Below are 15,965 nucleotides of genomic sequence, written 5' to 3'. Positions count from 1 at the left end.
GTCCAATTCAAACTCAAAAAAATCCTTCCTGATTATTGGACTTTATTATTATTTTTACCTTATAACACGAAGAGGAGCATAACCCTGATCCACCACTAGAGGTCGCGCCAATTCAATGTCAGCTCTACAGGTGTCAACAGTGTGTATTATATTATGACAAAAGCAGCCATAGTGCAGGATATAAATATTGGCAGGCTTAGATTATGAGGCAGCATCATCATTGCTGACCTGAGCTGGAATGTGGGGCTAAAACCCACAGTGTGAGTCAGTGCTGTGAAGTTTCCCCAGGGTTAAAACAACAATTCAAGGCTATTTTGACCTCGGGGATTCCTGTGTCCTCATTAAACAGATGAGGAAGAACTTCCTCTCCTCACAAAACATCCGCTGAAAAAAGAAACACAACGTGCTTCTCACACACCCAAATACACTCACACAGCACGTCTCGAGGACGAGTTCGCGTACTCAACGCCGCGTTAATTAATTGAGATTAGGACACGCATGTTGATCTAATTACGGCTATCAGAGCTTACACTGTGCCATATGTGCTATTTAACGAGTCAATATATCCTTCTGTACATGACAGAGAGGTTCCTGCTCATTGTTCCCCGAGCACTATTTCCTCTGGGAAATTTCCAGCCTTGGGACTGGGAACTGGACAAGGATAATTACTGGAAGCCCTAATGGGGGCAGGGACAGCGCTGGCTGTAAAAGCGCCTTTCTTCTGGTTTGATTGGGCCGGTCCTTTCCTCTCGTTTCTCCTTCATTGGCCAAAGCCGCGATCAATCTGTTCATTTCCAGATCCCCCTCAAGTTTGAAACTTTTTTTTTTTTACGAGGCGAGGGAATCGGGTTACAGCGAACTCTTGTAACCGATCTCACGGCGGCCGAGTGAAGAAAACACTCTTTCAATAATTTACACATCTGTGCCTCCTCCACGGCCGCATTAAGACACAGGGAAGCAGCGGCAGGAAGACGCGCGTTCAACCGCACGAAGAGCGGAGACACTGCAACGAAAACACGCAGCGACGCCGCTTCCCCCCGCGAGCTGCCCACGATGAAGACTTGAGCTCCGGTCCGGATTAAGTTGTCATCCAGTCGGACGAACGCTGCCGAGTCCCGCCGCGCCGAGAGAGAGAGAGCGAGGGAGAGGGAGAGGTGGGGGAGAGAGAGGTGAGTCCGTCCTGTCGATCCCAACGGTCGAGCAGGTCTCCGTGAAACGCCAACGGCCGCGTCTGTTACTAGCAGAGGCCTGCGGTTCGAGCGGTCCACGCGCGACGCCTCCCCACGCACAGGTAACACAGGCGCGCGTGAGAAGCCTCCGCTTTGTCCCCGCGTGACAGGCGGCGTTTTCGAGTCGCAGCTAGCGGAAGTAACGGTCAGCGAGCGTGGACGTGATTCAAACGCAGCTCGTTCCCACGCGCGACGTGTCACGGACACGGTGACTGTACACGTTAACGCCATAATCTGTTTACAGTCGAGCACTCAACTTTCCAATCCGAGCTAACGAGTGGGAGAAGCCCAGTCTGTGCGGCGGCTTTATTCTCATTTCCCTATTACTAAAGCACGGGAGCTGCAGGAAGTCTGGTCCACACGCAACTAGGGTTCACGTTAAAGGGTTAAAACGCATGTTTCACTGACGCTGGGATGTTTTGTAACGCACGTCTGTGTTTACGTTGCGAGGCTCCTCTCAGAACAAGGCTTCAGTGTGGATGAATGGCCCCAGTGTGCGGCCCGGGCTCTGGCAGGTACACGCACACATTGTCACGCGCGGCCTCGACGCACGTGTCAAATGAATTACAGCCGTGGACGAGGGAGGCTTGATTCTGTCCAGGGCTCCGCGTCGATGGCGGCTGCGGAGCGACGAGCTGAGGAACGGCTGCAGTGAATATGTCGCAGTGATTTGGGGATCTGAGCTGCTGATCAACAGCTTTCATTTCCCCAACTAATCAAATAGTTTTCTGCTGAGACTGTGACCAGGTGCATCCTGTTTGCCGTGTCCGAAGCCATATTGAATGCACTAGTTGAATTCATTGGCCTCCAGGCAAACGTCCCTTCCCATTTGTCGTTGTTCTTAACATGATGTCGTCTGGTTTCCAATACGGTGGGAGATGACGCTGAAAACCTCCCCTGATGGGATGAACGAGAGACATTTTTTATGACGCAGGGCTGTAGATGTGAGTTTTAATCCTTCACACGGTTTCCAGGCCGAGCCTTCAGCTGTCGGGCCCCTTTCCAGGAGCCGACGTCCCCTCAGACACAATGACTTTGGCTTCTGAACCATCTGATCATCATGCGGCTTAGGAAATTGTTATGAATTTTCTCTCTTTGCTGCTGCTGTGTTGTATAAGAGATAAATAGATCAGCGCGTGTGAACATCCATAACAAAAATAATCATTAATTACAGCCATAATATAATCAAATTGGTGCCCGAACCCTTGGGCAGCGTGGAAATATAGTGAAATGGCAATACAGTACAATTAAAGTCCATTTGTTTTAGATTTCATCCTTGGCTGGTTTTAATGACTATGTGCTTTTCTTCATTAATCATCGCTTTGTGCTCCACAACAGCTTTGTCATTGTTTCAGCGCAAAACGATTCAGAGAGACAATAAATAATCACGCACCATAATTGCCCGGCAGGATTAAGCCGAGGCTGATGAGCCTCATTTATGTATATTTCAGTGTAACCGTACCTCAGCTCCCCTCCTCTCCGCTGCCTCTTACAGCAGGACAATGCGGTCACGTTGGCAGACGTTATTAAGGACGCCGCTGGAATGCGCCGCCGCGGTGACTTATTGAGGAGGCGGGAGAGGCGTTCGACCCGCGCTCGCTGCGCGGCCAGGTCCAGGCCGGCGCAGGCCGCCTCCGGTTTCCCTGGAAACCTGAAGCGCTCGGAGCACGAGGCCTCGCCTGAAGAACCGAGCCGCGTGACCCGGCGCCGCCGCGCTGTTGGAAACGGAGAGCGAGCGGCGCTGTTCACTCGTCTCCGGCCCCGAGCCGGCATTTGCCACTCCATTAACATACAGAGTTAACAAATGATACTCTCTGGGCTTGAGGTGAGGAAAATTAGTCATAATGTGCCTTGCTCTTATGGTGGCCTTAATTAAAATGTCAAGGGCCCAGACATCGGTCGTAGCTCAAGTACCATTTAGCACCTTCATTATGTCTTGCATTATTTGCAGTGCTGTTAAGATGCTAATTATATTGTAAATAATATGTAATTACAAGCTAGACATGGCAGTGAGGTGAAGTCACGGGAGTCTCTGTTGCGTCTTGTTCTTATTCACTTTTCACAGCCGAGTTTTTTACATCTCGAACCAGGGTTGTCGGTGCGCCTGCCTCTGGCCCTTGGGCAGTGCGGCAGCTGCTGTGTTCCTAGTCTTATTATACCTAACATTGGCTGATGCTGCCACTTTTATGTGCTGATGGTCCAACCTTTGCCCCCCCCACGCCTCCGCTCCAACCTTTTGCACCGCAGCAGCCTACTCCTAACGCCCCCCCCCCCCGGTCTATTTTAGTCCAAATCGGCAGGCTGAATTATTAATCCTCCATCCATTATATGCCAATGTGTTAATTATTAATTGTTCAGAGCGCTGGGGCCGATCTGGGCGCGCTCCTAAAGGGCCAGGCTGGGACCTGGAGGCTGGAAAAGGAGGCAATCAGCGCAGAGCAGGTCTGCACCACAGCGCGTTCACGGCTGACGGACTAGACGAGCGCCGCACCCCCCCCCCCCCCACATCATCGCATACAGCTGTTAACGCAGCACCGGCCCTCTCATTAGCAGTCAGCGCCTCCTCCTCCTCCTCCGTTATGCAACATCTCAGGAGAAGAGCGAGACGAACACTACAAAACTTGATGAAAGATGAAATTGCCGTCCTGAAATCCTGCCGCCGGTTCGCTGACGGTGGAGTGGTTGCAGCAGCGCAGCACATCTGAGCGGCTGCTTGTCCTCTCTGAACACAAAGCACGGATGTACCTTATGTAACAACCCAGATTGTCTATTGTTTTTCCTAATATGAGACGGATTGTGTCACGCAGCCCGCAAGAATCCGCGGAGGAAGGCTCATTATAACGACGTCCTCGGCGCCTTTGGTCGTGATCAAGAACTTTCCTTTTTTCCCCCGTCCGGTGTCATTTTTGTTTTGCGCTCTTGCATTTATTCAAATCGGAACGGGCAGATGTTTTGTGTTCGCCCGTTCCAGTCGTGGGAGTTCGAGCAAAAGGCAGCGAAGCGAACGCAGCGCGCTGAAAACGTATCATCATCGAACCCAGAGCAGGCCTGCAATAAAAAGTGTTTTTTACGACGCGTCTCCTGTTTAACTGTTGGCCCCGTGTCAGAGAGGTGTTGGCCGGACTCCACTCAACTGGACGTTGTTTAGATTCTGCCACACCCACAGACGCTGGATTGTTCTGCAGTCTAGACAACACAGCAGGTTATGCTGAACTCTCAAATTACCAACCGCCATTTAGGGCCCTTGTGTTGTTTTTGCAGAGGTCTGCGTCTTCGTATCCTACGTTGTCGGACTTGCTGACAAACACTGTGAAGAATGGTTGTGCATTGAAACCGCTTTCATTAGCGCTTTAACATCTGCTGCGATCGTCTCCGCAAACTGTGCCGGTTTGTGTTGGACGCTGGGAGACCAGTTCGTTGCATTTCCTCCATTTGTTGCCGCCGGTTTCCGTCACAACTTGCTGCATTCTGTGGATGTTTGAGTCGACTGATTTGTGGCAGATTCAGCTCTTTGTGTTCTTGTTTGGTTTGTGGGTATGTGTGAGATACTTAGTTGTAGCATTTGCCAGTGGGAATCGTCTGTTCTCTCTTGATCCTGGACTTTGTGTATTCAAATATAGACAGAAAGGACATAGAAGGAGAAGGACTTCAGCTAATGTCAAACTGTTTCCATGGTATATGACTCACATTAAATGACCTCTGGGTCATCAAGATCAGGCTGTTTTTACTCATACTCGGAGTATTAGGATCCTAAACGAAGCCGCTGTATTTTAAGTACAGCAGCAAATACTTATTGTCACCTTATTTTGAAAGCCTCCAACCAGATAGTTTGACTTGTGCATCATCTATGTGTGATGCGGTTTAGGCTAAACGCGTCCTGCAGCTCTCAGTAATAGGTTCCATCCTAAAGCGGGGAGGACTGGCTCTGCTGATGGCGTTCTGGTGTCTCTCAGGGTCACAGTGCCCCAATATGTGTGACTAGTGATCCCCGAAGAGCATAAAAGTCGTGACATTTTCTGCTGCCATCCACCAATCACTCGGAAGATGAAGTGTCATGGAAAGTTCTGCAGTGTTGCTGAAGCTCTTTTTTGGCGACTCGTGGCCCAGCAGTGCAGAAAGGGCCCAGTGTGTCGGTCTCCTCACGCCTGCAGCGGCTGCAGGACGAAGGATGTCGCAGGCCGCTGTGTCCTCCCGCTGCGGCAGCATGGGATGGCGTGGGCGGGAGTCGCAGGTGTATCAAATTGCCTTCCCCCCTATTCTCACCTGTCACACCTCAGCTTTAGTTTGACTGATGAGTGAGTGCAGTCGCATCCTGGACGCTGCTCAATGCCCTTAAAGAGCCACTGCCTGTAAAGAAGCCCGAAGGCCCACGCATTGGTGTCGAGGTGTTTTGTTCAGTGTCTTTTCTGCTTTGTGAGCAATAATATTCCCCTTTATGCTGGAAATAGGACTGAAATTGTAATAATTGTCAATTTGCCCATTTCCTTGTGGGGTTTTTAATCTCTTTTAAACTGATAGTTTAAAAGGTCATTTGAAGTCATACTCTCAAACTCTTTGACAATGTAAGAGACATAATTTCATATTTTTCATTCATGTGTTGTTTATTTTAGCTACGAAATATCCAGATTTTGCCAAAACAAATCAGCTTATCTGGGACAAAACGTTTAAATGTGTTCCAGCAAAGGGATTACGAACATCAGAACCTTTTCCCCCTTAGTCATTGTTGGGACCCCACCCTGTAATTGTGCTAATCAGGCTATTGGAGTAATTATAATCAACGTGATAATTGGTAATGGAAATAATCATTATTTACACCCCCAGCATGCATAGGAATTAATAATTAGACTATTTTTTACTACACCATCAGCTTTGTCGAAGGTGAGTGTTTATTAAAGGTTTGTTTGAGTAAATAAAGTTCTATTTGTGGCGTTCTAATTAGTCCCGCACGCCTCCCGGCTGTAACGGTGGCATGTTTGAGATTCTCCACATCAGTCTTCCTGGCAACGGGCACATTATAGAAACACTAAATCAAGATGACAGCCCGTGTAAGTTGTCAGACGCGTTAGCTGCCTCGAAAGCGCGAGGCCAGAAAATGAAACCCTGATTGTGAGGGTTTGGCCCGACTCCGTCCGACCCTACTTCGCCCTAGAGGACGCGCAGGTCGCTCCTCCGCCGCCGCGGCCTCTTTCTGCTGTCACACAGCCTTGACGGAGCTGTCAACACCTGCAAGGCGAGTCCCAGGGAGCGTTACCCAGGCTCCCTCATTGTCACGAGGCATCTATCCGCGGCGCCGCGGCGCAGGGCCCGGCTCGCTTCCCGTGACTCGTATGAATGGATGTACCGCCTCGCTGTGATTGAGCTGATGAGTTTGTGGAGCTGCCGTAATTACGCCGCGGCGCTGCTAGCTGCCGCAGTCTCTTTGTTTTTCCTCTCATTTTGGGCCGGGCCCATTAGTGACGCGCGTGCAGATGTCGGGCTGCGTGATCCCTCCGTGCCGTGATGACTAAGGCCCGTGTGTTTCTCTAAACACTCAGCGGTATTTGCTGCAGTCGTGCCTTGTTCTGCCTCAAATCCATTAGAACGCTGCCTCCGTGAGGGAGCGTGGTCCGGGTGGTCAGGCTGTCCCCAGGCTCCACACTTCAGAGGCCATTTGGGTTTGGCACTAACCGCTCTCGTTCTGCAAAGTCACCAGAAAGGATTCCTGGATTGACGGGCTTTCATCTCCCTGAACACTGGTCCCTTGAGGGTTTCCCTTTGTCATGTGGGCCACAGTAAGGATCTCGCTCCCTAAACAAAGTAAACGTGTGGGGTTTTGTTATGTTAATTTTTGCAGGGAGCAAAATGTGCCGCCATTGTTAAAACATTTGTATCCAGGGGTATGAAGATGCAAGTCATGCTCCTTTTTTCCTGCCTGTTGAGAGGTGACAGCTACAACGTCTGATGCCTGATGTGAGCACAAATAAATGAGTACTAGGAATCCGCCCTCCAGCCTTTACACAGAGGCGGCGTCTCTTAATGTTCTGTATCTGAGGCTTCACATCCGTCGCTAGCTGCCTGGTGACAGTAAAACCCGGCTCACCGGCGCGTTGCCACAAAGGAGGCCCCAGTCGAGCCCCAGTCGAGTCCCAGTCAAGTCCGCTGCGATTTAGAGGGCCGGTAAAGGTTTGCAGCCGCCACTCTCATGGCAACGGGGAGCTCGCGGTGTGTTTTCTGCTTTGTTTCAGCCTCATCATTAGTGTCTCTTCCTCTTGTTATGCGTTTCACACACGTTGCATCAGAGCAGGGTTTTGTGTAACAAGTGCAGGTTGGAAAGTTTCGAGTTACAGTCACGGTGATCTGCCGGAATCACTAGAGCAGCGAGAGACCACAATAAATGTCCAGCGAGAGAGGGAGGATGACTAGATTCAGCACGAGGCGGTTCTGGATCCAAACGACCCCCCGCTCAACATGTACATTTGCCCGAAGTTTGAAGATTGATATGTAACACGCTCCTGGGCTGTTCCCCCTCGTCTTCTCTGGCTCGCCTCTTGTGTCTCCTCTCTGGGAAGCATCCTGCTGACACGCTCTCCAAGGAGTCTTATTGATATTCTTGGAGAGGCATTGCAGACAGAGAGAGAGAGAGCGAGAGAGAGAGGGTGGTGGAGGATTGAAAGTCACACACTGTATCAGCAGACGCGCTGCCTTCCACCACCAACACCAGCCACCCAGCAGGTCTATGTCACCACTCATTTTGTCTGTGGCACTATTGGCACCTCTCCTGCTTTGGATTTGTATTATTCTCCAGCAGCTGGATGGGCAATTTGCCAGTCATACATATTTCCAGTTAAGCTTTAGGGTAACTTTCATGTGGAGGGATATTGTGTAAAGATTAATCACCTACTGTGATGTAATGGCCACTCTGCCTTAATATAATTATATAGTTTCCACTATTATATTTAACAGCACAGTAACTTGGAGAAATAATCAGTTTTTAATGTTTGTGTTTACTTATTTCCTTCCATATAGTTTTTATATTCCTAAGGACTTTTGCAAATGAAGCAGAACTTGTCGAATATAAAATGTTGTGATTTTTCTCAGTGTAGTGAATCTGTTAACAGCTCTCCACATAGTTCAGTAAATGTTTGGGCCTGGACGGTCGGACGGGAACGACGGTGCCATGACGAGGTCGTCCTGCTAGTGTGGTCAAAAAGACTGGACATTTTTCGCATTCAACTTCGTAAGCAGGAGGATTCTCTCCTCTTTTCATTGCACAGTAAACAGGTTCGTTTTCAAAAAGCACAGGGCCTTGTGACATGCTGCGGTCTGTATGTGTTTAATTGGGGGGGAAAATCCAATTTCTTTGACGTATTTAAGGGAATTGGTTAAAATTAATTCTGCTTTGTGTTTGGAAGGTAGACGGTGTCAGATTAAATGAAACTAAACAGTTCTCACCTCTTTTCGTTCCCTGTGCTGGTATTGTACAGCAGGTTGTGGAAATGGATTTGTGTTGTCTGTTTACTCTCTTGCACTTGCAGGTTATCCTTGGAGATTTGTGAAGGTTACAGAGGTTTTGCACAGGAAAATAGATTCTTTTATTTTTTTTTTCTTCCTCCGAAATCAACCTTGAAGGAGTGACCTGCGGAACTCATTGAGACGCGCTTTGTGAAATGATGATGCAGACCTGCCTCATTAGAACGGGGGAGACGGGAGGGGGAGGCGCGAGTCAACGGCCCCTGCGACTCCCCCCCCTCTGTTTATGAGCCTCCATTGTGCGTTCACCTGAACGCGGGGTTAAAAACGGAATCGGACGCGCACGCCGCCGCGCTCCCGCCTCTTCCCTCGCACGCCTTGTTGCCGATACGTCCAGATTAAACCGTCGGCTCTGCGCGGTGAGGCTCGAACCGACTTTACTCCTACACACGTAATGACACATTCTTCGCTAACTACCTCGTCGGCTCTGAGCCAGTGGGTTCCTGGGACTAATTTGACAGCTGCCACGGCTCATTATCTGATAAAGGGGACAGTTCTTGGCCCTGCAGTTTAAACAGTCGCTGTGTACATGCTATTTGCAATAACCTCACACATCGCAGCCTGTCACTTTAATGCATTCAGCCACTTTTGCTTTCAAATTGATGTTTTGTGAAGCAAGGCGTCTTTCGTTCACACCTACCGGTGTTTTAGCATTCAACATTTGTCCACACGCTATTATAAAAGGTCTCTGTTCTCATGTATAAGCATTTAACCTGTCGGCTTCCTCTCTCTCTCTCTAAGAGTTAATCATGGACTCCTTCAGCACCAAGAGTCTAGCCCTTCAGGCCCAGAAGAAGCTGATGAGCAAGATGGCCACCAAGAGCATGGCCAACCTCTTCATCGACGACACCAGCAGCGAGGTGCTGGACGAGCTGTACCGCGTCACCAAGGAGTACACCCGCAACCGCAAGGAGGCCCAGAAGATCATCAAGAACCTGATCAAGATGGTGGTGAAGCTGGGGGTGCTCTACAGGAACAACCAGTTCAACGGCGAGGAGCTGATCCTGGTGGAGAACTTCAGGTAGGAGGCGGTCTGTTAATTGGAGGCTGGGCTCCGTGGCTCCGTGGTGCTAACGTAGCTTAGCACAAGGAGAGGAAGCTCAGTATGCAAATGTTGGTTGGACTGGACCGTGCTGCGTGTGGACCAAAGCAAATGAATCAAATCGATTTTATACATCAGTTTATATAGATTTTATTAGCTTGGAGGCATAACTGCGTAGTATGTAAAACGGGGATCTCATGGAGATGTACGCGCGTGGAGGCCAGCGCTATCGCTGAAACTTTTCCCGAGAACTCATACGACAGCACTTTCTATTTTTACCTCCTTCTGCTGCTCCAGTCAGAATTAGAAAGTGACAGCCTTTCCTTCCCCCTGCTCGCCTCACAGGAAGAAAGTCCACACGCTGGCCATGACGGCGGTCAGCTTCCACCAGATCGAGTTCACCTTCGACCGCCGCGTGATGAGCGCCATCTTGAACGAGTGCCGCGAGCTGCTGCACCAGGCCATCAGGCGTCACCTGACGGCCAAGAGCCACTCGAGGGTCAACCACGTCTTCAATCACTTCGCCGACTGCGACTTCCTGGCGGCGCTGTACGGGCCCGCCGAGGTCTACCGCGCCCACCTGCAGAGGATCTGCAACGGCGTCAACAAGATGCTGGACGAAGGGAACCTCTGACCTCCGCTGGCCTCGGCGTCGGGCGCCGTCACCTCTAGTCAGCCCTCGCGTAACACCTTACAGGGTTTCCTCCTTTTTTATTTTTGGACAAAAACGAACACTTGTGTTTGTCATTGTTGGTTTTGCATTTGCGTGTGCCTTTCACATATTACTGTAACACTGAAATTCCCTTGACTAGTTTGTCCAAAGTCTGTATCTTCTCCAGTCTGATTTTCTAATGAATGTATACTTCAATGCCTTTGTCAGTATCTACAAAAGAACCTGTGCCTTTAAAATGTACCTTTGTCACATCCATTCATTCGAGGGCACGACTTGTCGTCTTAATCCAAGCAGTGACTCCAGGCCTTCAGTTCCATCTCTACTTGGTGCCCTTTTTATGGATTAAATGTTATTGGAAGCACCTGGAGAGGAGACAAGTGTTAATTTCCGCCTTTTCCGTATATTCAAGGATAGGAAGAGGTGATTGTCTATTTCCTGAAACTCGTGTTGCACTTGGTCCTTAGCAGGCGCTGTACTGAATTCCTATCCATATGAAGCGATCCTGCTTAGCCTGCGTTTAACCGCTCTCACCGTCATGCACTGAACTTTACAGAGAGGCCGGGCCTTTGTTTAAAAGCGCCCATAAAGCCAGTTCTGCTTGTAATAGTCTGGTTTATAGCCACCAGAACAAAGATGAAGTGTTTGGGTCATAGCGGGGTCGTAAACATGAAGGAATGTGATGTACTGTGGCGGAGTTCTGTTCGCTCTGTGCCGACCCGGCTGCCTCGCTGCTCGCGGGAGAAGCTCTCGTCAGTATAGACGTACAGTAGGAGCCCGGGGTCACCCGCGTCCAGGTCCGACAGCGTTGCTTCAGGCTCATCCTCAAATCGCCAAAACTACGGTTTGAACTCTGACAGACCCAAACCAAAGAGACTCCCCGCGAGCAGCCAGATAGAATACTGACGAAAGCCGCGGCTTAGTTCCTATGAAAAGCGCCAGGCAGAGCACAGATTAGAGCAGAGACAAACACAGCACCTGATTGTACTCCCCTATAGCAATTATAGCTCCCTGCGCTGGGGTGGTAGAATGGTCTGCAGCCTGCGTCTGTTGACCAGCCACTTGATTACACACACACACACACACACAAGCTCCGTGTTGTGTGATTGAGATATCATCTGTTTGTGCGATGCAGTGCTTTAACGGACTGAGAGATGTTGTGTGTTTTCCTTGTAAAGGAGCATATGAATGGTTACTACTAGCGCTCTCCAACCTCACATAATAGCTGTCTATCCATTTTTTTGTTTCCCTCTATATGTTTTGTATCACAGAGCTTGTCAGGGAGATGGTTTTGTGCGGCGGCTTCATTTTGTATTCTGTGTGTGTGTGTGTGTGTGTGTGTCTACACCTGTGAGAGAATTGGAAATTGAGCCGTGTAATAAGCGCTGTGCTTTTCCAGACAGGATTGCTGAAACTTTAACTTCATCCTCAGCTGCTCTGCCAAAGAAAAGAATCGACTGATGTTGGACAAACCGTAGCCTTTTTCTAGAGGAACACTTCAGCGTGCACTTGATTATTATAGCCACACTAATGATAATAAAGATGATGTGGGTGGCTGATGTGGTTTTTCACTTTTTTCACCTTTTTTAATTCTTAAATGAATTTCCTGAGCACGTTCTTATTATTTAGCCCTGTTGAGTCTGACTGCATCATCTTTGGAAGCTTTAAACTAAATCCTTTTCCCAAGTCCCCTAAACAGTTGGCTTTAATTGTCTTTGGATGCCATTTTCTCCAATCCCTAAACATCTCAGGGTTAGTTTAAATCTCTTGGTTTAAAATCCATGACCATAGAAAGATTAAGAACCTCTACAGCTGCCGCACTTCTTTTACTAAAGCTCTCAAATGAGGCATATTTGTCATGTACTTTTAAAATTCACAAATGTTTTTATTTTCACTTCTGTACATATGATTGTTTTCGTGTATTGTATCCAGACACCACAAATATAATACAGTTTACTTTTTCAAAACAATACATTTCTGTCTCATTTTTCGCGTTTAACCACTAAGTGTCTTCCCATTAGTCTGTTCCTATCCTGGAATCTTCTAGCCAGATCAGGAGGGTAATCCGAGTCTGTCTGACGGGGACTTAGTGAGTCGGATCCCCTCCTCCTGCCCCCGACGTGGTCCGGAAGCCACAGAAGCCAACACAAACCCATCGGACTGACTGACAATTCAAGTTTGGGTCACTGCACAGTTGCACACAAAGGGTCAAAGGTGGAGCAGGAAATTGGCAAGAAACGTTTCCTGCTTCTGTATTTGGAAACTGAAACGCTGAGCTTGTCTGCAGTCTAATTCAAAGAGTTGGATGAGTAACATTGGGTGTGGGTTTAAGCTGGCATTGACTTGGCTGCTTCTCACGCTTCAGAATGATCATTTGGGCCGTAGCACATCTGCAGAGCCTCCCTGCAGCTCACTTGAAAGACTGCTGCAGAACCAAGTGTCCAATTATCCCCTAATGGTCATTATCTCCACGTGGTTCTTTTTTTAATTTAATTTTTTATTTTCCATGAACGCGCCCCTTGACTTCAGAGGTTTGTGTTATGACTCAGCTGAGATGTGAGTACAGCTCCGGTCATGTCTCATCCCCCAGTAGTTGACTCGAATATGATGTCTAATAAAGTAAAAGCATCCTGACATCAACTTTCGTGATTCATTTTTGCCCGTCTTGTATCCTAATCTACTTATAAAGCAAAGGCATTTTGAGGGGAAATAAAAGTCGAATCATACTTATTTTCCCCCTTTCAGTGTCTGTCGAGCTCAAATGCTCTGAAAATTAAATTTTCAAAATGACAGTCACGACTTGATTATCAGTGGATCTGAATGAGGGCTTTAATACATTTTGGTGGAGCCGGCTTCCATTGGGGCATAATTATCATTTCTACATAATGAAGTGACTACAAAGGAGCTGTCCTGCATCCCAAAGAAGGAGGGGGCTTAAAAGATGGAGTGAGCAGAGGAGCCATTACTCCTTCCACTCGTGTTCAAGTGCAGATTACCGAGGTGTGATTTGTGGCGCTCGCAACCGGAAATAAACAAAGCTGAGCTGAAGCATGGCCCCCGTCGCGCCCTGGGCTCAGAACGAGGCAACGGAACGCGCCTCGCGGCCCGGAGAGGACGGACGGACGGACGGACGTACGGACGGGTCCACCCCTGCGCGGATGCAGGCCGTTAGCTTTGGCTCAGCTCCGCACAGCCTGGCCGCCGCTCAAACACGGGGTGTTTGAGCCCACGTTGAGCGGCGGCGGCGGCAAAGCAAACCACAGGGCATCGTGTTCAAACAGCAGCACACGCTCGCGTCCTCACACTTAGCTCGCTCACCGGTGCCAGTGGAAACGCCTCTCGGTCCCAACGATCGCCTGAAGGAGCGGGACCGCAGTGGAAGAAGCACAGAAGCTCACGTAGTGCGCGTGGAGCGCTTTGACGCGTTTTGTCTCTTTTTCGTTGCTGTGGAAATCCGAGTCCAATCTGACACTCTCTGCACCTTATTACCGCCCCCCCCTCCTTCACGCGAGCCCCTCACCGGCCTTTCGGGCGCTTCCAAATGCTTCCTCCACACACTCTCATGTAGGTTAGCCGTCAGAGCGGAGCGGAGCCAGCGCTGCTTATTATGTATTACTTTGCTTTTGTAGTCGCTCCACATCGTTACTCATCCAGTATGCTTAAAGGTGCTCTCCCCCCTGGCAAGCACAGCTATGACAGTCAGCTTGGAAGTTGGAAGTCTTTCAAATCTCCTTCCCCCCCACCCCCTTTCCTGCCTTCCTCCCCTTTCCTCTGTCTCCCCCTTTTTACTCTTTCTCGGCGTCCCCGCGTCTCCGTCTTCACTCACTCACTCTGGTCCTCGGAGAGCACCTGACTGACGTGTTGTTCAAGGATGAGAAGCACAGCGGAGGGGAATCCAAAAGCAAACAACATAAAAATATACATGAGAGGACGGGGACGACGCGCACGCACGCACACACGAGCACAGTCACACACACGCACGCACGCACTCACCGAAACCCAGAGGATTATCACCAGTGCGACGCTGGACACTTCGGGGAAGACAGCATCTGCTCACTTCCATTTTTAATACGGCAAAAGAAAGAACAGCGTGTTCTGAGGAAGCGTCTCATTTCCACTGTGTAAATAGTGTCAAATACAGAATCGGCTTGTGTGAACACATGTAATCCATCCAAACTTCACATTGCTGCTGTCCAGGTGGCTGGAGAAAGTTCCCTCAAGTGCCCAGAGGCAATCACACTGTGACTAAGAGCCATTTTGCAGTGAGGGGTGGGGGGTGGGGGGGGGCGCAGGGCCTTTTTGCTTTTCAAAGCGCTGCTTTTACATCTATCTTTTACACCCAGTTATGTAAGGTGTTCAGTGGCACGCTCCCTCTCTGTGATTCTGCCTGTCTGTGTCTCCACTCCAAGAAATCCAACCAGGAAACCGTATCTGCAGTGGCAGCAGGGTTCATCAGCAAACACACACACACACACACACACACACACACAAAGTAGAAAGTGAGTCCCAGCTACTCGATGGACGTCCGTCGTCTCCTGAAACGTGGTTCTGAACGAGCGAGGGCGGTGTGGAGGACGACCCCCCCCCCCCCCCCCCCCCCCCCCCCCCCCCCCCTCTCTCATTCAGGCTATTTGGGAAAAAGTTTACCCGAGACGAGGACGCGTGAAAAACTGCAAAAAGGGTGACATTTCCCCTGCCTCAGCCCCCCACCGCCTGATATTGTCCTCCAGGCACTCACACATGTATTCAGCGCATTAATATAATGGATGCGGTAAAGGCAAGCAGGCAGGAGAGGGTGGCCGGCCCTAAATGGACAGCTACTGTGACAGCCACTTATTATTCCACATTGACTTTGAAATGAGCAGTGATTGTGTGTTTCGCCGCCATGTTATTTATGGGCCGCGCAAAGTGGGTGGCTGATTGGAGGGAAACGGAGGCTTTTAAGACACGTGAGTTCCGTGCACACGCACACACATGAACGCACACACATGAACACATTGTTCAGATGCTGGTGGTTATAGTAAAACAGTAATCTGATGGTTGGTGGCGTTAGTCCGACTATTTGCATGACCGTTTCTACATTTCTAATGTGAAGTTCACACTTGGCTCTTTTATTTTAGCCTCGTGTCTAAACGGGAAAACATTTCCTGCCTTCCTGAGCTCTGACTGTGTGTAAATGCTCAGTTCCACGTGGGTTAACTGCCTGAACCGGCCCCGTCCCAGCACAGACGGGCTTTGGTCGAGTGCAGCAGGATGTCGTGAGTAAAAAGGAGCTCTGAAGGATTAACTTGCATTACTTCCTCTCTTTATTGTTTTTTTTTTTATTTTTATCCAGACTAGTGGTCATTACAGGCTGACAGCAATCTGTCCACATGTAGGCAGGGATCCTCTTAGCCTGCAGATTACACCAGGCCTCTGTCTGTTTTCCCTCCCCACACACACATACCTGAATAGTTGACAATATCAGTGATGAATGAAGTCATATTTTAACAGGGCACTACCAGAGGAATAGATT

General features: G+C 49.3%; 1 protein-coding gene across 4 annotated transcripts; it reads left to right on the top strand.

The window, feature by feature from the left end:
- The first annotated feature begins 460 nt into the window (after positions 1 to 460).
- On the top strand, positions 461 to 12,422 carry tnfaip8l1 (tumor necrosis factor, alpha-induced protein 8-like 1). Of its 4 annotated transcripts, none has more exons than XM_029146317.3 (3): positions 461 to 1,169; positions 9,480 to 9,759; positions 10,126 to 12,422. In XM_029146317.3, the coding sequence occupies exons 2-3, from the start codon at positions 9,488 to 9,490 to the stop codon at positions 10,412 to 10,414; spliced, it is 561 nt and encodes a 186-aa protein (XP_029002150.1). In that variant the 5' UTR covers positions 461 to 1,169; positions 9,480 to 9,487; the 3' UTR covers positions 10,415 to 12,422. The 4 variants fall into 4 exon arrangements, with proteins under 4 accessions (XP_029002150.1, XP_029002149.1, XP_029002152.1 ...); XM_029146316.3 differs by having other exon boundaries at positions 1,157 to 1,291; XM_029146319.3 differs by lacking the exon at positions 461 to 1,169 and adding an exon at positions 1,722 to 1,744.
- Positions 12,423 to 15,965: the final 3,543 nt, after the last annotated feature.

This window comes from Betta splendens, chromosome 4 (genome assembly GCF_900634795.4).
Source record: "Betta splendens chromosome 4, fBetSpl5.4, whole genome shotgun sequence".
In the NCBI taxonomy this organism is placed as follows: domain Eukaryota; kingdom Metazoa; phylum Chordata; class Actinopteri; order Anabantiformes; family Osphronemidae; genus Betta; species Betta splendens.
Note: the sequence above shows the minus strand (reverse complement) of the source record. Positions and strands in the feature narration are given on the sequence as shown.

Coding starts and splice junctions, on each gene's coding strand:
- tnfaip8l1 (XM_029146317.3), top strand. CDS start 9,488: ATGGACTCCTTCAGCACCAAGAGTCTAGCCCTTCAGGCCCAGAAGAAG. Junction 9,760..10,125: donor ATCCTGGTGGAGAACTTCAG/GTAGGAGGCGGT, acceptor CTCGCCTCACAG/GAAGAAAGTCCACACGCTGG.